General features: G+C 46.8%; 1 protein-coding gene across 2 annotated transcripts; it reads left to right on the top strand.

Annotated features, from left to right (window-relative positions):
• Positions 1 to 816: 816 nt before the first annotated feature.
• Positions 817 to 20,580, top strand: RAB7A (RAB7A, member RAS oncogene family). 2 transcript variants are annotated; one of them, XM_005522079.3, is made up of 6 exons: positions 817 to 921; positions 16,560 to 16,620; positions 17,713 to 17,839; positions 18,643 to 18,861; positions 19,364 to 19,492; positions 19,629 to 20,580. In XM_005522079.3, the coding sequence occupies exons 2-6, from the start codon at positions 16,568 to 16,570 to the stop codon at positions 19,722 to 19,724; spliced, it is 624 nt and encodes a 207-aa protein (XP_005522136.1). In that variant the 5' UTR covers positions 817 to 921; positions 16,560 to 16,567; the 3' UTR covers positions 19,725 to 20,580. The 2 variants fall into 2 exon arrangements, with proteins under 2 accessions (XP_005522136.1, XP_087917808.1); XM_088061682.1 differs by lacking the exon at positions 817 to 921 and adding an exon at positions 6,993 to 7,013.
• Positions 20,581 to 26,064: the final 5,484 nt, after the last annotated feature.

The following is a 26,064-nucleotide window of genomic DNA, read 5'->3' as shown; positions in this document are numbered from 1 at the left end:
TATTATCTTTCATTAGCTTTAAAAATACTTTTTTCCCATGGTTGCTTTCCTGAGTTCACAAGCTAACTAAACCCACAGCAGTCAAATGACTTGGATGAATAATAATATGAAGTAATTGCTGAGTAACAAAATGAACTTGCTGTCAACATAGGGTAGAAAATATGGGTTTCACTTGTACCACCAGCATAGTTGTTACCCTGTGGCTTAAGATCCAGAGACTTCAGAGGGTCCCAATTTATTTGCCTGCACTATTGGTCTTGGTGCTAAAAACTGCCTAGTTAATCCATCTGAATGCATATACAACTGGCGTCTTTTATCTTCTTTTCTGACAAGTGCTGTTGCTACAACCCTATTTATAAGTATTAAATATATATAATCTAAAATGCAGCCTATTTCTAATAGCAATAACTAAGGTGTTCATATACGAATTTAATTGTAGAGGACTTCGTGCTAGTTCTTCAATACATTTTAGAAGACATCAAAAACCAGATTTGTCCCTGTGTGTCCCCATCCTTTATTTCTGAAAGCATGAAGGTTTCTTCGGCCCTTTCCTCCTCCCCTCAGGCAAGGCGGCGGTGTTCAGTGCCCCGCTGCGATGGAAGCCCGCGGGAGAGGCAGGTCCGTTCCCGGCGCTCCCCTCCGTGCGGGCTCCGGTGCTACCACAAACATTTATTTTCCACAAACATTTATTTTCCACAAACATTTATTTTCCACAAACAGGGGCACGGGCCCAGCCTCGGCCACCTAACATGGCGGGCGGGGCCCCGCGGTCACGTGGGGCCGTGCGCGGTGACGTCAGGGTCCCGTGAGCGGAAGTTGTCGGGGAGGCGGAAGCGAGCGCGGGAGGCGGCGGGGCCATTAAAGCCGACGAGGCGGGCGGGGGGCGTAGCGATCGGGGTTGGGCCGCGGCGGCAGCACCAGGTGAGCCCGGCGGCACCGCGGCCCCCGCGCGCTGCCGGGGGGGATGGGGGGAGGGCGGCCTCGCCCCGGGCGGGGGGAGCCGCTCGCGGCCCCCCCCCGGCACCGGGGGGCCCGCGTCGGGAAGGTGGCGGAGGCGGCGCTGTCTCGGTGCTCCCGGCCGGCTTTGCACCGGGGCCCGGCTCGTTTGCCCGCCCCAAGGCGGCCCCAGGCGGCCGCGCTGCCGGCGCCGAGCTCCCTGGAGCCGGGCCCGGCGCTGCCCTCGGGACAATACAGGGGGGTCTCCCCAGGAAGGGGCTCCTCCCCGAGGGCCTTTCCTGGGATGCGCCTTTGGCAGGCCTTTGTGGAGCCTCCTCTACTGAGGGGCTCGCAGAGGCCCGAGCAGTGCCTCCCGGGGAGGCAGCGCATTGTCTGTGGCGTGTGGAGCTGCTGTAGCTCCTCGCCAAGCCTGAAGAGGCTCCGGGGTAGCCGGTGGCCGAAGGAGGCCGGGGCTGTGGGGAGGCGCTGGGTCAGGACGGTGAAACGCTGCTCTGGGGGTCAGTGGGGATCGCTTTTAACGTGAACCGGCAGCCACGGGAGCAATTAATCTGACCAAAGAGGCGGCCGAAGAGACTGGCAGTTATTGCGAAAGTAGCTGTCGGTGTGTGTAAAGCCTGGGTCAGCTCTAAGAACTATTAGAGTGGATGTTAGAAGTGCTTTTGTCTGTGAGTGTATAATTAGATAAATTAAGTGATAGATGCATTATTAGTTTCTGTATATATATAGAGAGACTAATAAGTATCAAAATGCCTGATGGTTGTACTTAAGACAATTGCATTCTCTGTAAATAGAGGGATTATTGTAGTAGTAAAAAGGATGTCTAAATCTGAAGTAGGGTAGGTAACCTCAGCATTAAAATGAGTATGTTTATGAGTAGGCCTTTTGTTCTCAAAGCTAGAAATCTCAGCATTATCTCCTGGAAAACTACAAATGTTTACTGATAAGCAGAGTTGTTATGATCTGTGTGTATGGGTTTTTTATATGTAAACTGAGAACATGTGACAGAATGAAGTCCTCCCAACTGTAAGCAAGCTGTTCCTTGTTTGACATTTGCTGGCATGGAACCTTTAAAGCTTTCAGTACTTATCACTGGCTGGCCACCTCTGGCCTGTACCTAATAGTCTGTGTATCCATGTGGGAATTGGGCCTGGGGAAGTGGAGAATTCCCTTTTTAGAGGAATGGTACGTAAGAAGCTATGCCACAATGTTTGGCTGGCTGTGACTTGAAGGCTGTGGTGGTACCAGTGGTGTGTGAATAGTAGCTGCAGCCTGGCCGTGGTTCCAGTAGAACCAGGCTGCTGGAGTCAGTGTACCCTGCTTTCTCAGGAGCTGAATTTGAGGCTAAAGTGGGTGGAGTCATTTGAATATTCCTTGTTAAATAATCAAGGCTTCGTTGCTGTACTTACTCAGGACGAACAAGTATACTTGTCTTTCCCCCTCTCCCTTGTGACTCCCAACAGCTGACTGAACACATGACTTGCCCTCCATGCACTGAGTGGACCCACCATGCCTGCCTGGCCTTAGTCCTCAGAATTAAAACAGCTCTAATACTGTTAACTTTCAAGCACTGCGTTTTTTTGGGTTTTTTGGTTTTTTCTTTATTCTTTGTGCTGTTATGTTAATACCTTACATCTGGTGTAGAAGAGCTGTTAGATGGGGCTAATGTGACCCCTCAATATGGAAGACTTCTGAAATCTGATAGCAGTTTCTTTCTCTCTCAACCTGTAGTGTGAAGTATAACTGACAAGATGGAAGGGAGTAGCTGTGTTAAATGTTCTTCTTCCCTGTAGTGTCATGCAGTGGTCTCTGTCCTCAGACTCAAATACCCTGATAATAGCTCAGCATAGAATCACAGAATATTCTGAGTTGAAGGGGCACACAAGGATCATAGAAGTTGAATTCCTGGCCCTGTACAGGATGGCCCCACATGTGCCTGGGAGTGTTCAAGTGCTCTTGAGCTCTGGCAGGCTTGGGACCACGGCCGCTTCCCTGGGGGGCCTGCTCCAGTGCCCAGCCACCCTTTGGGAAGAACTTTTTCCCTATATCTGGCTTAAACTTGCTTTGACAACGCTTCATGCTGTTCTCTTGATCCTGTCACTGGTCACCAGAGTGAAGAGGTGGGGAACAGGACACCCTGAGTTGTACCTTTAGGGTGACAAGTTAAGAATTTAAATAACTGTGTTGCAGAGTCTGCACTACAGGCATCCTGGGCCCCCTGCTGAAGCCAGGGAATCAAACTCTTTTGAGTAGCATATGTTAGAGCATTGATAAATCCTTAACTGAAAGTGTAAAATGCATAAGCTCTGAAGTGACCTGGGGAAGATACGACTTTGCTTAGTTTGCTAATCAAAATGAAGGCTTGTGAGCAGGAGGGTTACCAGATTTATTTTCTGAAGCACCTTCTTAAAGCTTGTGTTTTAAGTTATTTGTATTGGAAGGTTGTGAGAATTACCTGTTGGAGCAAATCGCTGGCAAAGCTTGTCCTTGAGGAAACATGACAATTACCATCAAACCATCTGTGCAAAACTATAAATAGCTCTTTCTCTAACATGTATGTGATTTTGGTCTGACTTCTGTGTTAAAATGAGACTACTTTATGCAGAACTTAACATTTGGCTGTAAAGAAATTACCTGTGCTTGTTTACGGTGTGTTTTTGAGTGCTGCATTGTGAGAGAGGGTTTGCAGGTACCTGGCTCAAGAATAAGGGCTATGAAATAGGGCACTTGGATCTTTGCATTCTCTGAAACTGGTGGATGATGTGGGCTCACAGGTACTTATTGTTGCATGTCCCTGCCTTTAGAGTGGTGATTTTATTAATAACTGAAGTAAATTGAACCTTTGTGAAAGAAGTAAAGAACCCTCACCTTGCATGTTGCCAGTATTTCCTTATGTCTTCTGGGCTTCTCCTTGGCTGTGACCTTACCTGCTCTGAAGTCCCTGTTACTAGGGCCTGATGGACCTGAGATTCCCTTGCAGAGCTGTAGAGGAATTTAAAGATTGTTGCCTCCACAGAAGGGAATCCAGCTAAAACCTTATCTAAATGCAAAAGTTGGTTGGGCAGTAGCATGTGCTGCTTGTCTGACAGCAATCTTGCATCCTTCACATGCTGAGGTACTTCATTATTGCACAGCATTGTCTTGGTAATTGCAGTTTAATTGTCTGATGAGTTAGAGTTGAGTAGGCTTCCCTCTGCAGCTTCCTAAAATGATCTTTTGTAGTTGCTGTGTAACAGTCTGCCTTCAGATATAGCTGTGACCGGATATTGTGAGGATAAAAGTGTCACTCTGCAGCATCAATCTAAACATGAGCTGTGCATCTCAAAACCGAATTAGCTATGGATAATTAACTGAATGACAATAGTTAATATACCGTGCTTGTTTCTGCAGTAAGGGGCTTGATTGAAGGTCCCATTTCTCGTTAAATACACCTTGAATAAAGCTTGCAAATGAGCGTCCAAGGTCAGGAGCTGCACGTGTGCCGCTCAGTAATAGCGGGCGATGCAGGGATACCCCTGTGTCACTCTGGCTCCTGGTGTGCTTGTTGCTTTTGCTCTCTCTTGGTAGGGAAGCAGCTCTCAAGCCCAGCGTGCTGCTGCATTTTGTGCTGGCAGAGATCTGCCCTGGTGATGTCATCGCTGCTGTGAGCGCTGCTCCTGCGAGGCTGCTCCTCCTCTCTGGTGCCGGCAACCAGCGCTCTTGTCTGTGGGGGAAGCTTTGTCAACACTGCTGTTGCTACCTCATGGTCAATGACCCTGGGAAGGGAAGCGAGTTCATCAAGGCCACTGAAGTGTGTTGATTTGCAGCTTATCTTAAATGGCCTTGACTTCTCTCGTCAGGAAACCTGTTACTGGGGCCATGGCTGTCTTCATAGGGCATTGAAGTTTCAGGATGGGGTGCACACCTTTTAGATGAGATTGAAGTGTAAACCTGTGGCACTGATTTCTATCTGTGTGATTTAAAGATACTTGATACAGTGAGTGATTTGTTCTTTCTTCTTCATAACCACTTAAAATGCCAATTTAAGGTGACTAATTGTGTCTAACTGTACTTATGCATGAGTTTCAAGCAGAAATTGTTAAATGAAATTTAGTAGATCCTCTTAATACCAATTTAAAAATCCAGTATTTTTCTTGCATCTGTCCTATATCCTCTAACTTTGGTCATTTGAGAGACAAGGTGGAAAAGTGAAGTGGTGGACAAGAGTGGAGACCAGCTACTGGAGCTCCCTTCAGAGCCAGCCTGCCTGGAGTACCTGGACCTTGGTTACTGGGCTACCAGTTTATCTAACATTCCTGTGCTGAGCCCTTGAACTCTTCCCAGCTGGAAGCAGAATCCTCTTCAAAGTAACCTGTCTGGTGCTTGTCTCCCTCAAGTGGGCTGAGTCACTCAGCTCCCAGACGTGGATAATCATATCTGGAGTCCAAACTGGCACAGTGGTGACATTGTCTAGAGCATGAGCAGTGAGAGGGTTTTAGCTGAGACATGCCTAGGCCTGAACCTTTCCCCCCACCTAACAAGATGCCATTTGCCCACAGAGTTCTCTTAACATCACCATGTGAATGAGGTTTTTATTGGACCTCTGTGGAGCTCCATCAAGAGAATAGGTGAAGTGGTAAAGTATTGATACAGGATCTGTGCAAGAGGTATGATATTATGAAGTATGAGTGTGAAACTGAGTATCCACAGTACAAATTCCTTGTTTGTCACTGACTCAGCTGTCGTGGCAAACTACCTGTTGCACTCCCATCCTGGTACTGAAATACTTGTCCTTCCTGCTCTGCAAACCACATTAGCATAGTAAGAGGTATTGAGTGTGTGTAGGATCAAGAGTTCTGCTTGGAGATCAAGGTGTAGTTCTTAGATTACAACCTGTCCCTAGAGAAAGCTTCCTCTCTAGAAGACTCATTACTGAGAACAGGACCTCCTGGAAGGAGGAGTAATGCTTTTCTCATTAGTGTTGATCTGGTGCTTCTCTACATCTGCTAGTCTGCTAGTAGGATCTCCCATCAGTATTTGTCCTTTCTCCTCTGTCAAGCTTCTTTTGCTGCAGGAGATGCAATATTCATACTCCGATCTGAATATCAGGTGTAAGTTACAGCCTCTGGCAGACCTCCTAAGGGCTGTCATTTGACTTGGTCAAAGTCTCCTTTTAGTCTCTTGTTTCCTGCCCAGCCTCTAGGAACTCTGGCAGTCAGGAGTGGATAAACAATGCTTGTTTACCACTGACAAGGTCTTAGATCTGGGCTTTGCTTACCACTGCGAAAGTTATCTCTTTGTGTTTCTGAAACAGAAAGCATGACAGGAATGTATGAAAACTTAAAAAACTGTAGTAAAAACCAGAAATTAATCTGAGCACTTAAAAAAAATACTGTTAGATATGGTAAAAATCTAGCAACTCAACTGTTTGTCAGTGGTCTGGCTAACTTAGAATATTTTGAATTGGATGCCCTTATCTTCTGGATACATAGATTAAACCCCAGCTGCCTCTGGCACTGTGTTTGTTTTATAGAAAGCAGTAAGGGAATTGTCACTCAGGGTATGGCCTGATGTGAGAGCTGTGCTGGGCTCTCGACTCAAACATGTCAGGGTTACTAAAACTGTTGGGTGGCTCCACTAGCTGGGTGGCTGTGTGCCAAAAGGCTGACAGACACCACTGTATAAACTGGGCTGTATGAGCACTAATGCTGTGTTCCAGTTAGTTTAGACTTATTTTACTGATTGGAAAGCTGTCCACCAAGGAGGCCATCGTGGAGAGGCATCATGGAAGCTGTGCTGGTGTAGCTGCAGTGCTTTGCGTAGGCAAGGCCCTTAGTCAAGACACATGGCTTGTTGCCTAGTGTCTCCCAGCAGCCAGCTATGTGCTCAACTCTCCTCCCACATCCTGAGATTGTCTCCCCCAGGGCAGAATAGGGGAAGTTAAGCTTGCTCTCATAAGGGGGGAGGGGTGTTAAAGCAAGCATGCCTGTTCTTGTAACAGCTTCATCCTTGGTGGAAATCTGCTGGGAACTACCAGAAATCCTGTAGGATTCAACAGGGGAACTGCTTCTTCCTGGAAGGTAGGGCACAGCAACAGTGCTTCTTGAATGACATGACATCCTTGATATGATTTGAGCCTCCAAGAGAAGGGTTGCAGAAGATCTTGAGATACTTGGTATCAGTCTGTTAGGGTATGTCTGCCCAATCCTGAGAGGGTATTTTGTGGTGTAAGGGCCATTTAGCTGCTGGAGGAATCAGTGGACTGAGACTTCGTGACTGGAAGCACCTAGCTTTCAGTGAAACTTCTGGGTTTGGCTTTCTTATAAAGATGTCTTCCTATAAGTTGAAGGCTTCTACTTCAACAGCCCTGGCTTTCTTTCTGGGAATCCTGGTCTAATTAATGTGCAGCATTAGCTTCAAAAGGATCTTCCTGGACTCCTCTACTGCCACAGCTGCAGTTTCCCATACCTGCTACCCACTGTGGAGATGATGGGAATCATCCTCAGGTTGTCAAGGAGCAAAGTGATCCACCCAAGGTGGCTGCCCTGCACAGCTGGCTGCTTTCCTGGGGATATTTTCTTCACTCCCTTCCATTGTTTTGGCTTAGTGTGATTATCACCTGGAAGATCCTACATGTTTTCCTGTGGTCTTAGGCTTAGCAGCAGTCTGGGCAAAGTACTGTTGCCATAGACAGCAAGAAATGTCTTCTAGATCTTTCCCACTGCTCCTAAGCACATTGTTGGTCTGACTGAACATAGAGAAACATCTGCTGTGGTATTGTAAGCAAACGCATTTTCATGCTTGTTCTGCTCCTACTTGCAAACCATGTAGTCAGATCAACATGATGCCTTCTCACCAGAAGGTGGCTGTTGTGATATCTAAACCAGCAGAAATCAGAGATCAGTTTTAGGCATTAGGGGTGTGGTCTAGTCCTATGTGGTTTGGACTTCTCTAGGGTAGAGTCACAATTCATTATGGCAGCTTTACAGCCAAAAACTTGTTCAGTTCCACAGCTAGTATTTAAACTTTGTGCAGCATAGAACAACTCTCATCTGGAGAAATGCCAGGAGGTGTAACAGGCCTGTGAATCAGTGAGGCTTGGACTGAAGAGCTTGGCTTTGAGAACTTGGGCTTTGAGCCTAACTGATCATATGCATCAGTGCCTCTCAGGAATGCAGTGCTCTCCGAATCTCAGCCCTAAGGGAGCCATAGCTGAGCTGAGACCTCATGCAGCACAGATCCCTTCTCATGTCCAGGTGCTGTGATTTCATTGCAGACATGGCTCCTACCAGTGGCATTGCTCTGCCTTCCCTGTGTTGTCTGGACTCTGGCAAGGTGGATGTTGGCATGTCTGCTTCCAGTGAGCTCTGAGTCCTTGCCTGCATCAGGGATGTGTGATAGAGCCTTCAGCTGAGGATTGAGGGGATGTCAAGGCAACCTAAAACCTTAGTACCACTGATAAGAGTGTTTTACCCAGCACAGGCTCTGGAGCTTCCTTGATCACACCAAGAATCTGTTATGCTCAAAACTGTTCCAAAGCTTCTGTTTCCCAGCTGGGTTTTCTGCCTGTTTCTCCAAGCTGCATGTTGTCCCATTATTCTCTTCCCTTAGCACTGAACTGTCTTAAGAGCATGTTACCCATGAACAGGATGCAGCAGAATATTTGTGTAGGCCTGGTGTCAGCTCCACCTGGGAGCTACTTCAGACCATTTGTCAGTTGGCTTTTAGCACCATATCACACCGGTTTGGTGCACATGTTGAAGGCAGACAATGAACAGAACTTGGAGCCATGTGGCTGAACTGCTGTTGCTGGTTCCTAAGCTTCCCTCAGTTCTAGAGCAGCTGCTCCAGCACTGGAGGCTGCAACTCCACCCTCAAAAGGAGGTGGAAACTTACTGCTGACAGCTGTAGTCTAAAGAGCTAATTCCTCTGGGATACTGAACTTAGAACATGTTCTGAGATTTGATTTTGATCTGAGCTATGTCAGTGTGCTAGCAGGCATCTAAAGCTCTAGGCTGTTCTTCAGGAAGGTGAAGCTGTTGGCATAGAGCTTTCAGATGGGGGCAGGATATGCTGGACAGTGTATTTACACCTGACAGCTTGCAATATAATGTTTGACACAAGGTATCAAAAATTAAGTTGTAGCTGAGACTTCTAGCTCCATGAACAGGGGTAGTTTCTGCCTCACAAGGCTGTCTGGGAAAGGTACCAACTGGACAGAAGCCTGCTCTTAGTGGAGCAGTAAGCAGCAGGCAGCTGAGCTGCTTCTCTTGAGGAGGGAATGAGGAGCTATGCTTGAGCTTTTGGCTGGGTACCAGCAGGAGGGAATATATTGGTTAGAACAGCAACATAAATGCGTTGGGAAGAAGGTGGAAATTGGTGTTGAGATACTACTGATAGAACAGCTAGAGTGTACCCTTCAGTGAAGCTGTCACAGGAATATTTTGCCAGCTGCTTTTGGTGTGGGCTCTATTGGAACTGACTGCTGCTCTATGTTGCATCTGTGAGGCCTGAAGGCACCTCTGATTGTAGGAGCCTATTGCCCTCAAAAGCAACCTATTTACAGGGAGCAGTTCTTGCAAGTTGTCAGCCCAAATAACAAAATGTTCCTGATTTCCTTTTTAGACACAGCATGTGTCCCCACTAAATGTGAGGTTTTTCTTGATAGTATTTTCCAGTGGGCTGGGGAAGCTGAGCTCCTGATAGTCCTGTCATGGGAGTGGAAGAGAATGTTGTCCTTCTGCAGCCTTTGTCAGTGCAAGGCTCAACCTGCTATTATAACTTCCTATGCTTCTGTAGTAGTCTTCAGTGTGAGGATGGTGGATACATGTTTCCCAGAGCACCCAGATTTGGTAAGGAAAATATGCAGGCTCTGTAGCAGTCAAAATCATCAAGGGCAGACTTATTTCTACTTTTTTCCTTGAAGGCAGCTTGGCATCTCTTAAGTCACGTTGATAAGAAATTAACAGCCCCTGCTGATAGTCTGGCTACTGCTGTGCTTTTGCCCAGCTGAGAAGATGGGACTTCTGTCCTCCTTGTGGGCTGTTGTGTCACTCTGAGGAGAATGTAAGTGACATGTTAAATGTTGGTATCTGTGGGTCTCAGATTTGTGTTGAACTGTTCGGGCAGTCACTTGCAGCTTTGTGTTGGTTGACACTGTATTAGCAATGTCTGTCTGACCCGCTAGTGGGAACCAAGCTGTTGTTAAATTGTAACTGGTAAAGCTTGTGCAGCCCCTCTGGGGCTCTGCTTGCAGTTGAAGGCTTCAATGCAAAGGGTGTCTGGACTGCTCCGACACTCTGCAGCCAGGAACTGTGACTGGTTAACTAATGGCAATAACAGGCTATGCCTTTTTCAGAGTAGCTGAAAAACTGGAGCAAATTCATGTATCTACTCAAAGGCTTAGCTAGAGCATGGCAAGAATACAGTGTAACCATGGGGCAAGTGGTATGTGCCAGGCTGTTTGGTGTGCTTGGTCCTCTAAAAGCAGGATAAACGTTCAGTGACCATCTCATTTCAGTGGCTGAAGATCTAAGCAGACATAAGCCCTTGAGATGCCAAACGTGCTAGGGAACTTGCTACTTTTGAGAGGGAACTGGTTCAGTCTGACTGAGCTGATCCTGAATCATATTTCTAGCTTCAGTTTCCTTGAAGAAATGCCAAACCTGGTGAGGGAGGAGGGAGGGAATAAAAATAGCTCTCTGTAGTACAGAGGTATCATGCAAGAGAACAGTGAGTAGAGGTGCTGTTTCTGTGTCAAAAGTGCACTTACCTGCATTTTGGGACACTTTTTCCTGCATTTCAGGACAGAAGGTTCTTCCAGAGCACAAGGGTAGCTCTTGTCTGGTCACTGTGGTGAGCATGCCACTGTGTGTGGTAGCCCCTAATGGAGATGTGCTCTGTCCACATCAGGTTGTTCATGGTGGGTGTTTTTGCTAAAGGTCCTGTGGTACAGTGGGAAAGTGGAAGCTCTGCTTATCAGCTGCAGCACCCAGAACAGAGCTGCAGTGCTGCAGGTTCAAATATATCTTTTTGTGGGATACCTGCTTACTCTTGTGCTGCCTGCTGGGACAGGAAGCCAAACTAGGCATCCATAACTCTGAGTTTAGCTCTGCTTGATGCCTGCTGCCCTACCACTTTGTGCCTTGTTGGTTTGGTGGTAAATATTCCTGGCAGAGGACACAAGGCAAGATGTGCTATCCAACATCCTCACTTCAGCACTGAGCTGGTTTCTAGTGGAAGGTGCAGGTGGCAGGCTGATAGGTGTAGTAATAGTGAACTCCTGGTCACACATTCCAGCCTCTATAGACATGTTAGGATTGTGACTCCAACTGTTCAGTAGCAAAGCTGAAACAGTAATGACTGCTCAGCCGCTTCAAAACTGGTATGGGTATGCTGCTGCTTAGGGAGCCTTGTCTTCCATGGAGGTGAGATTCCCCTAGGGCTGGATGCTTTCACACTAAAACTGTCCATGAGCAATTTAGAATATTCCTTTTGCAAGGCCTGCTTCTGCTAAAGCATAGTTAATCTGAGGTCTGGTGAGCCATCAATGCAAGCTACTGCTGCTCCTTGCTTGTACCAACCCAATTAATATTAAAATGCCTGCATTGTGACTTGACATGTGAACATCTCTGAGGAATTTGTAACCCTCCATTTCTGCTTTGAGTTAAAGCAGCTGTCTTAATATAGCAAGGGAAAGGACAGTTGTAATGTACTCTGAAGCAACAAGGGGAACCTAATTAGACTTGGCATAGTCTTTATTTGCTCTTGCATCTGAGCTATGAAGCTTCATAGGATGGATTTTGACGACTCCTTTCAGATCAGCAAAGCCAGTGACACTTGCAGGTTAGGTGTTAGGGATTTTCCCTTGCTACTCCAGCAAGTGAGTGTTAAAGGTAATAACAGTATTGTGGGAGAGTGTGTGCTATACCAACTTAATTTCCTGAGGGTCAGCATATCATTAATGGCTTGTTTGCTTAGAGGATAGGCATTAAAAATGGAGTGGAAGTTCTCATCTCCTGTATTAGAGACAGCTGTGTCATTTCTTTGGCACCAGTTAAGCCAGGTGGAGGAATGATGCTGACTGGTCTCTTGGCTGGTGGCTCCTGAGCAGGACTGGCTGGGTGTGCTGCTGTAGGCTGTGTTCTGAGCAGTCATGCAGATGATCTCACATGAAAAGATTTCATGCAGTGTGAAACAGAGCTGAGTCTTGGATCAAATCTTAACTAACAAGTTTTTCTTTGTGATACCTCTGCAAAAGGAAGTGTATTTTCAGAAGTGCTCCCAGGACTGGACACAAGCCCCATGTGAGCTCTCACACTGCCATCTGAAGGACGTGTGCCTCAACAGGGTGCTGTTCTGGAGTAATTGTGTAAAATACCATAAGGCAAGACAAGCTGCATTATATAGCACAAAATAGTCTTAGTGCTGAGTCAGTGGGGCCCCAGCCTATCTCAACCATTTTCTATGGGGCCTGAAGATGTGTTTCCTTGTTGTACTGGGCAAGGAATAACTCTGAAGTGTTGGTCTGTATACTTGCAATGAGAAGATAATTAAAGAGGGCTTGAAGCCCAGTCAGTTGATGGGCCAAGGCAGCATCAGTCAAGCCTGGTAGAACAAGGGTGTGAGACTGGGCAGTGTCCACTGCTGGTCCCTGGCAGGGCTGGAGTTCCTCACTGTCTCATGGCCCACACCAAGTACAAAACTGTGGCAGCTCCTCCTGTGCTATGGCTCACATCCGTTGTGTCACCTGGGATGGAAGCTGAGTGTCTCACCTGCCTGGTGTTGGTGGGGCAGTGACAGCCCTTTGCACTGCTGGGTAGCCTGTCAGCTATGACAAGAAGGCAGTGTCAGCTCTGACTCAGCCTGACTTCCTATGTCTGCAGGTGGCTGCTCAGCTGAGTTACTTCTCAGGTAATAAATCCTGACAGGGCAGTTTTCCCTCCCCTCATAGTAGGACTTCAGGCTATGTTGAACTGGGGAGATAAGCATCCAGTGTGATTTAGTGTTGCAATTTAGGGCTCTGCAAATCCCTCCCTAAGCATGAGAACTAATACCAGCTTGTCCAAAGCTGCTTCAAATACCAGGAGGCAGTGAGCTGCAGCAACAAGTGATACTGGAAACACTGAGGAAAATAGAAGCAGTTCCCAGAAGCATGCTGGGTTCTGGCACAGTCACTTCTGGGTGAGTTGTTTTCCTCTGTCCTGAGGAAATCAGGTGACTTGCACTGGACCTGAACCTATGCAGATGTTTTTCATGACAGTTCAATGTACACAGCTGTCTTTTAGACTGTTTTAAAGCTCTGTTCACTTGCTTCTTGCTCCATCTGGGCTGCTTGTGCTGCACAAGTCTTTGGCTTGGCTGGCAAAAGTGTCACTTACATGCTTTGTGAACACAGGAGGTGCGGGCTTGAAGGAGCTTCTGTGGTCTGTTCTCCCCATGGCTGTAGGGGAGGCAAGCTATGGCGTGTGGATCTTGGCAAGAGCAGAAGCAGAGCTAAATGTTGGTGTTGTTGACTACTTTCAGCTGGCTCTAGCTTGGTGAGCATAGCTGGGCTGTCAGCTGGATCAGTGAACAGTGCAGTCCACTGGAAAAGAGAGGTGTTGGCACTTGGAGAAACTGTCCTCCACATGCTCTCTGGCATCTGCTAACACCCATCGAAGCATGTCATGAGCCCTGTGGGTGACCTGTTACTGCTGCTCACTCCACAGCCCCTGGCTGTTATCTCCTCAGCACTGTGTCCTGTTTAGATGTATCTCAAGTTTCTCATGAGGTTATGCAGGAAAAAAACCCAGAAGGACCAAAGCCCAACTAGAACTTAATCTGGCTACCGCTGTAAAAGACAATAAAAAGTGTTTTTATACATGAGCAACAAAAGGAGAGCTAAGGGGAATCCCCATCTGTTATTGGATGTGGAGGGAAACAGAGTGATAAAGGATGAGGAAAAGACCTGCTACATAACTTAGACACACACAAGACTCTGGCTGTGTGGGTGGGTACTGAGGGAACTGGTGGAAGTGCTCCCTGAGCCCCTTTCAGTCCAGCAGTCGTGGCTCCCTGGAGAGGTCTCAGTGGACTGGAAGTTAGCAAATGAAATGTCCATCTACAAGAAGGGTCAGAAGGAGGGTCTGCGGAAGGCCTGTTAGTCTGATCTTGGTGCCTGAGAAGGTTATGGAGCAGGTATCTTGAATGCCATCATGCAACATGTACAGCACAACTGGGGATTAGGCCCACTGAGCATGGGTTTAGGAAAGGCCGGTCCGGCTTGGCCAACCTTGTCTCCTATGACAAAGTATCCTGCTTAGTGTATCAGTGAAAGGTTGTGGATGTGGTCTATTTGGATTTTAGTACAGCCTTTGACACTGTTTCCCACAGCATTTTCCTGGAGAAGTGGGCTGCTCATGGCTTGGACAAGTGCACTGTTTGCTGGGTAAAAAACTGGCTGGATGACTGGGCCCAGAGAGTGGTAATGGGGTTACATCCACCTGGCAGCTGGTCATCAGTGCTGTTCCCCTGGGATCAGTACTAGGGCCAGTCTTGTTTAATGTCTTTATCAGTGATATTATGAGGGGATCGAGGGCACCCTCAGTAAATTTGCAGATGACTCCAAGCTGGGTGGGAGTGTTGATCTGCTGGAGGGTAGAAGGGCTTTGCAGAGAGCTCTGGATAGGGTGGATCAATGGGCCAAGACCAGTGGTGTGAGGTTCAACAAGGTAAAGGTGGATCCTGCCTTTGGGTCACAACCCCCTGCATCTCCAGACTGGAGGCAGAGTGGCTGGAAAGCTGCCTGGCAGGAAAAGATCTGGGGGTGCTGCTTGACAGCAGCTGACCATGAGCCCAGATGTGCCCAGGTGGCCAAGAAGGCCAGTGGCATCCTGGCTGTATCAGCAATGTGTGGCCAGCAGGACCAGGGCAGCGATTGTCCCCCTGCACTGGGAACTGTTGAGGCCACAGCTCAAATCCTGGGTTCAGATTTGGGCCCCTCAGTACACAAAAGACATTGAGGTGCTGGAGTGTGCCCAGAGAAGGGCACTGGAGCTGGGGAAGGGGCTGGAGCACAAGTCTCCTTGGCAGTAGCTGAGAGTGTTTAGCCTGGAGAAAAGGAGGATCAGGGGGGACCTTATGGCTCTTCAACACCTGAAAGGAGATTACAGCCAGGTGGGGGTTGGCTCTTCTCCCAGGTGTAACAAGTGACAAGATGAGGAAACAGCCCCAAGTTATGCCAGGGAGGTTTAGATTGGATATTAAGGAAAATTTCTTGGCTAAAAGCACCTTCAAGCACCGAAATGGGCTGCCCAGTACAGTGGTGGAATCACCATCCCTGGAGGTGTTTGAAAGCCTTGCAGTTGTGGCACTGAGGGACGTGAGTTAGCGGTGGCTTGGCAGTGCTGGGCTAATGGTTGGACCTATTGGATGATCCTAGAGGCCTTTCCCATCCTAAACAACCCTGTGACTGAGGTGCTGTACTGAACCTGCAGGGCTTCTTCAGGAGAGCCAAGTCCTTGTGTTGTGGAGCAGGTCAGTACCAAAACAGGGTGTGTGATGTAATCCAGCTCGTGAGTGGCTGGCCCACCCCCTTCCCAGAGGTGTGGAGAAGGGCCTCATGGTAGGCAGGACATGCTCAGACACTGGCAAGACCTTGTACTTGTTCTCACCATGCTAAAGTATATCCAGAAGTGTATTCAGGCCTGCTGCAGCTGATGAACTTGTAGCTGCCTCACTGGTCTGAAGGAGACCTGGGAGCAAATAAGTGTGGAACTCTGAAGCTCAGCTCTCTTGCTAATTGGATGGACCATTAAGTGGCCAGTTCAGAGCCTCCTGCCTACCAACTCTTTCAGTTGTAACTAAACAAACAAGTCATCATCTAATGGAGTAGATGACCATCAATAGGCTGAATGTTGCGGTTTGTCACTGTAACTTTATTACACCTAAGCTGAGGTGGCAGTAGTCAGCTTCCTGTGCCCTCAGAGAAGCCACAGAGTCTGGTAGCAGTTTGCTTTGTAATTCAGCTGCCCTGTGTAGCTGTTGCAGCTGCTTCAACCACAGCATGTCCTTGGGATTTGTTTTTTTCACAAAGCACAGCTGCTAGAGAAAGCTACCACTTCTCCAAGCTCATGATGGAGGAAACATGTTGTTTTTTCTTATTTTTTTTTTGCTGGAGAACTACTGAACAGCGCAAAAAAGCTTGAGTGTGGTATTAGACACATGCCTGCATACCCCGTACTTTGTAGCATGTGTAAGAATTATTAGCCTGTGTTGGGAGCTGGTATGATTTACAGCACTGTCTCATGTCAAAGGAGATGGCCTTGGCTAGTATATCTACCAAATGGCCTGGAAATAGCATCCAGAAGGGTCTTGGTACAGTAAATTACAACTGTTCGGCTCATCTGCCTCTTGGTATTAAATTGCTGCTACTGGTCTGACTTGGCCCAGCCTGTGCAGTGGGCAGACACCTGGTCAGAGCTGAGTGAAGCCTTGAATTGCAGTCTGGTTTCAGGAGTCCTGGGGCCTGCCTGTCACTGGCTCCTTACTGGGAGTCAGGTTTCTCAGACTCCAAACTTGCTGTTTGCTTTCTTGGGGGAAATGACATACTAATAGTTTGTGACGAGATTGTTTTTCCTTTCTAGCGTGAAAGATGACTTCTAGGAAGAAAGTGTTACTGAAAGTCATCATCCTTGGAGACTCGGGGTAAGTGGAAGAGCCTTTAAGCTGCTAACCTGTATCTGGCTAGAGCAGTGCTCTTGACTAGTGGGAGTCTGGATGTAAGAAATCAGCAGTGCTGGGAGGAGAGGTTTTACAGCCTGTGATAGCTGTGTTACCTCACAGTTCTAAGATCTCTTCACTGCCCTCTGTCTTGAATGTGTCACTGCAGTTTAGTATCTTGAGGTCCTGCCACAAAATTAAATGGGGAAAATATGGTGGGCAGACCACTGCAGTAGCAGAATGGAATAGTCTTCTGCAAGGAGGACACATGTTGCTGGAATGAGTGTTTCTATTAAAAAAAAAAAATTAAAAAAAAAACCAAACCCAAAACCACTAGTAAGCAATCTTAGGTGTCTTCCTAAAATTCTGTCTTTGTCAGAGACCTAGTCTGTACTAAGCCATCTGCTTTGCTTCTCTGGGCTAGCTGGAGCATGCCCCTTGGAGTGAAAGGCTTTGCTCTGTGCTCTCAGCAGGAGTCTGCTCTGCTGTCACAGGTTACTTGCTGTGCAGACTGTAACCTGATTCCAATGACATAAGGCTTATTTATACTGCTGTCCCCAGCAAGCAGTTGTTCAGAGAGTGTTTCTCAGCTGTACAGAGGGCTTGTGAGCCTCTAAGCTTGCTCTCTGGGGAGGATCTCCACCTTTGGGTGCCTAGCAGATGTATTTGTGAGCTGTTGCCATCTGAGATTGTCTGGTTTTCCACCTCCTCCTTCTGCAGAGGCTGAAGATTACTGTTTGTGATAGTTCTCTGAAGCACTTCATCTTCCAAAATTGCCTTCATGGTCATAATGTGATATCTGTTCCTTACCAATGATCAGATAGATTAGTGATGGGGAAGTGAGGTTTCAGGATGTAAGCCTTTGTATCCTTGGGTAGGTAATGATCTTACTCAGCTCTTGCCTCAGCATCTCTTGATGTGCAAGCCCCTTCTTGTAGAGGTGGGTGCTTTTTCCCTGGTTGAAAAACCTGGAGGTTATGGGCAGTGAAAGGCACTGGAATGTTCTCTTCAGGGGTGATTAACTCAAACATTGTAGAAGCAGCCTACCAAGTCTTTCTCTTTTGTGTTCCTGTGCAGGGTGGGAAAGACATCACTCATGAACCAGTATGTGAACAAGAAATTCAGTAACCAGTACAAGGCTACGATAGGCGCAGATTTCCTGACAAAAGAGGTGATGGTGGATGACAGGCTAGTGACAATGCAGGTAAGGAGGGACTCTGTTCCCTGCTGCGGGGGCGGCCATCACCCCACTTCTGTGGAAGCATCTGCTCTGGTGTAGCCCAGACTGGTGTAGGGGTCAGTGTAGGGGTGTGAATGTTGTTTGCACTGACCTTCTTTTAGACATAAGTGTTTCTGGACTTCTCTACAAGTTTTTGCATGGGCTGAACAAGGGAATGCAAAGATTAATCTGGGTTCAGCTAACAGCAGTGTTGCTAGGCCTTGTTTAAAAAACTGGATTATTTGGTTCTGTCAGTAAACTAGATCTTGTTAGAAAGATTCACTTCCCTAGTGTTCAAGAACGGGTAAGGGCTGGGAAAGGACTCCCTAGGTCAGCCATTTGTGTCATCCCAAGTCCTGTGGGTGTAGTGTTAACCTGCCAGCTTGCTTATGTCTCTGGTATCTGAAGCTTTCATATCTCCATGGTGAAACTGACTGCAAGGCAGCAAAAGCTGCAGCCATCAGAGCAGTGTTTGGACTCTGCTGGTATCCAGGTGCATCCAAGCACTGCAGACAGGCCACATGCTGACCCTAATACCCAAGTCCTGCGTGCCCAGAACGAGGATATGTCCCTGGCTGAGGCTGAACACAAAAAGGGTCAACTATCTTTAGAAGGTGTTTCTGGCTCTTGATGCTCAGTGCCTACAGAAATCCCCAAGCCTTCAGGTGCTGCTGTCTGCCGAGCTGGGGACTACATATGCCTGGTGGGGAGTTTTGGAATTAATGCCCTAATTGCACACTGACTGTGTCAGAGTAGAGCTGGCTTATCTGCCCTGTCTTTTGCTCCAGATATGGGATACAGCAGGCCAAGAGCGATTTCAGTCTCTGGGAGTTGCCTTCTACAGGGGAGCAGACTGCTGTGTGCTGGTATTTGATGTCACGGCTCCCAACACATTCAAAACCCTAGACAGCTGGAGGGACGAATTCCTCATTCAGGCCAGTCCAAGGGATCCTGAGAATTTTCCTTTTGTTGTGCTGGGAAACAAGATTGACCTAGAAAACAGACAAGTGAGTATTGGGACTTACTAACCTCCTCTTAAGAAATTGCTGGAGTGGGAGACCTTTTAGAAACACAGGAGGGTTACCTGAGAAATGGGACTGGGAGGTGCCTGAGAGTGGATCAGATGTTGTCTGCCACCCGAGAAGGGTTTATCCTGCCTGGAGAGGTCAGACCCCTGTGCACAGCATGCTCCTGCCCACTGGTGGAAGGATTGCAGCAGCTTCCTGGGGAGGTGCAAGGAGAGGAGCTGCTTCTCCTCCCCTAGATGTGCTGAGCAGTTCCTGTGGGAGCAAGCCAGTGCTCTGAGGTCTCCTCACCCTTAGGCATGGTCCTCCTTGCCCTGGGGCTGTCAAGCGATGGGAAGTGGTCTCCCATGTTCCATTTCAAGGCTACAGCTTTGATGAGGTCAGAGCTGCTCAGGTTGGATATGAGGGATCGCTGGCCTTGCCCTGAAAATAAAACCCCTCCCTGCATAGCAGAAGGTAGTGATGCTGCTCTCTTTTCACCCAGGTCACCACAAAACGGGCACAAGCCTGGTGCTACAGTAAAAACAACATCCCCTACTTTGAAACCAGTGCCAAGGAGGCCATTAACGTGGAACAAGCTTTCCAAACGATTGCACGAAATGCACTTAAACAGGTAGGGAGGGCGCCAGTGTGCAGCCCTGTGCCAGTGCTGTAGGCTGCCTGGGGCTCACCCCCAGCCTTCTCTACCTCCTTGCATGCTGGGAGCTGTCTGCAGAGCCGTGGCATTAACTCCTCCTCTCTCCCACTAGGAAACCGAAGTGGAACTTTACAATGAATTCCCCGAACCCATCAAACTAGACAAGACTGACCGAGCGAAGGCTTCTGCGGAGAGCTGCAGCTGCTGAGGGGAGAGGGAGGGGTTGAGCACAGTCCTTCACAAACAAATATCACACTTAGGCCTTCAAACACACAGCCCCTCTTCTGTGTTTAAAATGAAATTACAAAAAAAAAAAAATTGCATCTCCAGCTGCCAAAATCCACCCTTCTCTCATGAGTATCTGAGTCCTGCACTTCAGAGCTCAAGTCCCCACATCATCCACATCACACTTCTTGGTAACAGACCTTTCTCTTAGTTTAAAATGGAAACTCTTATGTATGTTTGGAACTGAATCGAATTCCAGGTGTCCAATGGAGAGAAACTGTTTACAGGTAATCTGTGTAACAAGTTACATACATTTTTAACTGTCTCGTGTTTTCCCCTGTGAAGGCTGCAACTGGAAAGGCTGGTTACCCATAGTTCATTGCAAGCTCAGCACTCAGTCCAACTAGGTTGAGTTTTGTATGTATCTCTGTTAATGCTTGTTACTTTTAACTAATCAGATCTTTTTACAGTATCCATGTATTATGTAATGCTTCTTTAGGAAAAATCTTATAGTACATGTTAATATATGCAACCAATTAAAAATGTATAAATTAGTGTAAAATTCCTGAATTACATGTTTAAGTACTGAAACACAGGTTGTGTAGAAAGTGAGGAGGACACTTGTGACCTGCGGCGTGCTAGCAACACAGAGTCCAGATAGAGGCAGTATTCTGTACAGTAGACATGAACTATGTAAGCCTTCTTGTTTTGAGGCCAAAAAGGCTTCATCTTCTGGAAAAATCTCTGGCTTCCTTGTATCTAAATTCTCAGATTTGCATAACAGCATTGATATGCACACTGGATTATTTGATTTAAAATTAAATACAGCTATGAAATGACCTCATTTGTTCACCTCCCCTACTGCTTAACTCCTGACATGAGCGAGCATGAGGAGCCAGGGCTGAGGTGTCCCACTGGCTCTTTGTGCTGTGGAAGGAGCTCCTCTCCTACTTGGGGTATGGTAGCTGTTTCTTGATGAATGACCTGGACTACGAATCTTCCCTTTCTTCTTACTGACTGCTAATCTGGATTTTTGGTATGGAAAAACTTGGCAATCTAGTCCCTTTCCTCTCTTCCTTTCTTCCTGGTATTTGTTCTTGCGTTTGTAGCTTGCTTAAATGGAGCCCTTCTACCTGTTTTCCAGAGGTCTACATTCTAGTACGTAGGCTGAGCTCTTATGTAAAGAAACAAACATGATGCCAATAAACTTAACAAGAACAAACCTTCTTGTTTACTCCTGTTTCTGTCTCTTTTTTTTCCTCCACTAACATGCTTTCTTTCCTCTATCTAGTCACCATTCCAACAAGCTAGTGCCTGCTAACAAGGACATTTGTGCTTCTTCCTTACTAAAGTTTGTGCCTTCCAGCTTGGTTTTTGAAAGTGGGGTGAGCCAGCCCTGCTTGCTTGGCTGGGGCACTGCTAGAGTTACCCATCTGCTTCTCTGGAAGCTGCTTGCAGGGGCAGGAATGATGCTGGATCAGATTCCTCAGAGAGCACAGACCTTCAGCTCTGTTCTGGGTGTGGGTCCTGGACAGCCTTTGTGTTTTGGGACAGGCTCTTGCCGCCCCCCTCTTAGAGAGGTTGTGTGAGCAGAGCAGGTTTAGCCCTTCCTGCTCACTAGCAAGGCTGGCCTGGGGCTCCTTGGAGTGAGTTGAGGACCTTTCCATGGTCCAGCCTAGTCAAAGTTAAGCCTTTAATTTCTGATGATGCTGTTGATGACCCTCTGCTTGCACTTAGCAAGGCTAAGCTGACAACTGTACCCAGAGGAAGATGGAAAACAGAGTTTAGTGAAATGAGGGCAGTTATTTCAAGAGCTTTCTAACAGTTTTTGTGCTCCATATCCTATTTTATGGTGCTGTCCTATCACACTTTTCTCACTTGACTGGGCTTTTGCTGTCCACATCAATCTCAAATAACTGCACTTGCAATGTGTCTTGCTGGGACCACTTTTCTATCTGCATCCTGTTTGAAAGACTTGGACCTTCTGCTCATTTCCATTTAAAGTGTTGCTCTGCACTTGTTTTCTGTGGACACAGCTGGAATGTGTGTGAGAAAGCCAAACTGGGGGAGGGGGGACCAATAACCCTGATTTTTTTTTGGGAAAAGGAGATGTCTGAATTTTGCAGCCCTCTGCCTGCTTTGGTCTTGAGTGGTGGAGCTGAGGCTGTGAGGGCTGTGGCTGAGCCCTCAAATGACCCTGTGTTTCATGTCTTTCCAGTCAGATAAACTGGCAATAACCCAAGGCAGAGTGCTCCAGAGGGGGTAGGACAGCTGTGGGGCTTTTTACCACAGGCTGTTATGGTTGTTAAAGGGGAGGGGAGGATTCCATTTGCCACCTCCATGTCAGTGTTTTTACAGGTGGGAATACACACAAGTGTACAAAAACCAGTGCAGGAGGCAAGCAGCATGGGAATTAGTGCCCTGCTGTTATACTCAGGGGCAGTGGTGTCACAGATGGGGACTGGTATTCTGCAAGAATCACTGTCACCACTGTGGTCTGAGACTGGAGAAGCCAGCTGGCCTGACTCTTGCAGGGAACACATACACTTAAAACCACTCCCTGCACCATTGGAGTCTCATGGCTTTCACTTCAGTGATGACTCTCTCTTGCTGGTGTACTGACAGTGGGTGCAAGGGTGACTTGTTGCTGGATGAAGCCCAGAGGAAACCCAACCCAGCCCTGGAAGAGGCTTGAGGCATTCAGCTGGTTCATGGAGGCAGCTGAGCACAGGCATGGTTTTGCTCTTTGCCCAGGTCCTGGCAGGGCAGGAGGAAGAGGCCCAAAGAAGAAGGAGCCTGGCTGGATGAGGGGAGGAGGTCAGTTCCCGAAACCATCATTCCTAAGTGTAACAGGAAAAGCTTGGCTTGGTGAAGTGGGTGAAGCCAAGCGAGGTTGTGGCAGGGCAGGCAGGTGTGGGGCCTGGCAGCCACTGCTCCCACCCCTGCTGGAACTGCTCAGAAGGCAGCTGTGTTGTGTGTGCTATGTGCAAATGCGAAAGCTGGGGAATCACACAACCACAGCTGTGCTGCAGGGGCTGTGTGTGGGGACCAGCGTCAAAGGAATTCCAGGCAGCCTGCTGGCGCTGGCACGTGGAAGGCGGCACGGAGAGGCTGAGCTGCGAAGGCCAGGGTGGTGGGAATGCTCCAGCAAGCCCTGGTGCTGGCGCCTGGCTGGGCTTTGGGGCTGGACCTGTCCGGCACTGCAGCCTGCCCTGAGCCCCGGCAGGAGCCCTCCTGCCAGCCCAGCACCTGCAGCCACTGCGGTGGGCTCGGTGCCAGCCCCATCCCCGCACACCTGGGGCCCCAAACAGCTGCCACTGCCACCAGCCCCAGGTGTGCAGGGACCCCCGCCCGGCACAGCCCGGGGCCCCGCAGGGAAATACGTGATACAAACACAAAAACACGCTCGGGTTTCTATAGGTACAACAAATGTTTTTAGGCAAACACGGGTGTGTTGGCTGTTTACATACTCAAACCATTTACACCAGCAGGAACATGTGTCTGTATTTATTTACCAGGACACATCTTTTGGAGAACAAATCAGCAGGGCAAGCATGAGAGCACAAAGAAGCGGGCACGATGTTGTGTGTGTGTGTGAATTGCTGTGTTACACAGGCAAACCTCCCAAGGCTCAGAGACAGAGCACAAGTCAGTTACAGGTTCCTGTTTATGAGACATGTGGCTATGTACACATATATAGCATAAAGTATTTCTTTCTTCATATTCATACATATATATACTCACAGAAGGGGAAAAAATTATCTCACACATAGGGCTACACCCATATATTCTTTATTTATGTAAGAAAATTTAAATATTAATTACATGGATATACAAATATACAAAGGTGTGTATGTCTACGTATTAGTTACTGCCCCCATACATGGACAGAGATGATCACACACATTCAGACTAATTTTAAATTATTTTATACATATATGCTTGTATTTTTATGGGTGTGTGTTTTCTCTTTGTCTACACACAGAGAATTTTCTTACTATTTATACACTTCTCTGTGTCTATTTTATATATATTTAAATATTTTCATATAGTTATATATTATTTCATTATTTCTGACTGTTTTTTATATAAAAGGGTCATTTACATGCAGCTCTGTGTGTGTAGTTTAGCTATTTTTATATTTCTTTGAGAAAGAGAAGAGGGGGAGGGACACAGAAAGAAAATTAAAGAAAATACAGACACATAAATATATATCTAAATAAACTGGATGTAGAGGTGGATATGGGAAAATTTGTGTGTGAGTTGGGAGGGGGAATGACTGGCTCCCTTGTGCTTGCTCTCCATATACACATGCATGCAGACAAAGAATATATGTCCAGATCAATACATGCACACACACCCTGTATATGCATGCCAGATATTATATATGGGGGCAGAAGAGAGGGTGGGAGAAACAACAGCCACACACACATAAATACCCCACATGCATTTTTACAGTGGGAGGGATGTCATGAGGGTATATTTACCATGCTCTGTGTAGGTCTTTCCTTCTTGGGGGGGAAAGAAAAACAGTAGAAAATAGATGCACACACAATTAGTTACATATGTAAGTAAATGTTTAAATAAATGTGTGGCTGGTGATATGAGGAAAGCTCTGTGTGTGAATAGTGCATGTATACATGCAAAATGTGTGTAGCAAGAGAAAGACTGAGCAGCTCACAAGCTCACTGTGCATGTATGTATATATATGTACATGTGCATCTATATACTCACATATAAGGCAGGAGAAAGTACTGTGTGTGAGAATGGCTCTTACAATCTCTGCTCATGTGTGTACATATGAAGAGAGAATATATCAACATATATACATAGATATGCATGTATTTATGCATCCCAGAGAGTATATATGGAGGGGAGGGTCGAAGAGAGAGAGTCATGGAAACTGTGTTTGTGTGTATGAATTGCTCTCACTCATTTTGTTATTTATATATGTCTAAATATATAGATACAGCAAGAGAGAGGATATGTGTGAACAGAGACTGTGGTTAGTGTGAGCTATTCACACAGACTATTGCTGTGTGAAGATCTTTGTGTATGTGTGCATTTATTCATATATAACGAGAGAATTGTGTGCATGCAAACAGCTGTTCCCCTAATTATACATGTATGTATAAATATGTAAAGAATTATGTGAGAAAACAGGCTCTCTCTACATATAGAAGTGTATATATGTATGTCACAGCTATCTCCCTAAATAAATGTATGTATACCCATACAGTGAGCAAATTACATGTGTGAACAGCTCTCCCCCCCATGTATACACATATGTGTAGTAGGAAGAGAACTCTGTGTGTGAACAGCTCTCTCCTAACTCTGTATATTCTGTTAGAATCATGTGTGAACAACTGTGTAGATAAGAGTATGCATCTATATATGCATATACACGTATCTACACAGGAACAGAAAGGACTGTCATGTGAAAACAGCTCAGTATATAGGTATAGATGCATATATATGAACAAAGAACAACATGTATAAGCAATGCTCTCTCTAGTTATATTTGTATAAATTCATATCTAGATTTTTATGAGTGAACACTCTCTGTACACATGTACACACATGCATCTATACAGAGCCAGTACTGTGTGTGTGAGAAAAACTCTCACTTGCTCTCTATAATGTATCACATACAGAGAAAGAATTATACAGAGATTATACAATTATATAGGGCAGGGAGAGAGTGATAGAAAATGTGTTAGTGTGTAAGACAATAGATTTTTCTCTTCTCCTCAAGTATATATGCACATGTATCTATAGACAGCAAGAGAGAATAATGTGTGTGAACAGCTCTCATTGTGTCTGTGTCTCCGTTCTTATATGGATGTATATAGTGTGAGAGAATAGTGTGCATGTATTTGTGTGCATACAGAGAGGTTGGGAGAAAAGAGTGAGAGCTTATCCCACATCAATATATATTGCATACATTATGCATATATATCTGCATGTGCACAGTGAGAATGTTTGAACAGCACACTCTCTCATCCCCCATTTCTGTACATGCCAGTGTGTGTATATATAGCAAGAGAGAGCTGCCTGTGAACCTCACACTCTGCATGTGTGTATGTTATGTGTGTGTGTATGTATATGACAGACCTGTGTGTGAGCAAAGCTCACTGTCTGTGTCCATATAAGTGTGTGTGTTCATATGGGGACAGTGTGTGTGTGTGTGTGTTTGTGTTTTGGGGCCATTTTCTCCCGTTCTCTGTGTTTCTCTCTCACACACACAGGCAGCCTCCCCCACACAATCTATTCACATAAATATACCTTCATGTATTTCCACGTGTGTGTTCCATTCCCTACCC

Source organism: Pseudopodoces humilis, chromosome 13, assembly GCF_049639895.1.
Source record: "Pseudopodoces humilis isolate 2021_Gansu_Grassland_sample_001 chromosome 13, ASM4963989v1, whole genome shotgun sequence".
NCBI lineage: Eukaryota > Metazoa > Chordata > Aves > Passeriformes > Paridae > Pseudopodoces > Pseudopodoces humilis.
Note: the sequence above shows the minus strand (reverse complement) of the source record. Positions and strands in the feature narration are given on the sequence as shown.

What these genes read in the sequence shown, in the direction of transcription:
- RAB7A (XM_005522079.3), top strand. Translation starts at nt 16,568, where the DNA reads ATGACTTCTAGGAAGAAAGTGTTACTGAAAGTCATCATCCTTGGAGAC. An exon ending in ACAGGCTAGTGACAATGCAG is followed by an intron (nt 17,840 to 18,642) that starts GTAAGGAGGGAC and finishes CTTTTGCTCCAG; the next exon opens with ATATGGGATACAGCAGGCCA. An exon ending in CACGAAATGCACTTAAACAG is followed by an intron (nt 19,493 to 19,628) that starts GTAGGGAGGGCG and finishes CTCTCCCACTAG; the next exon opens with GAAACCGAAGTGGAACTTTA.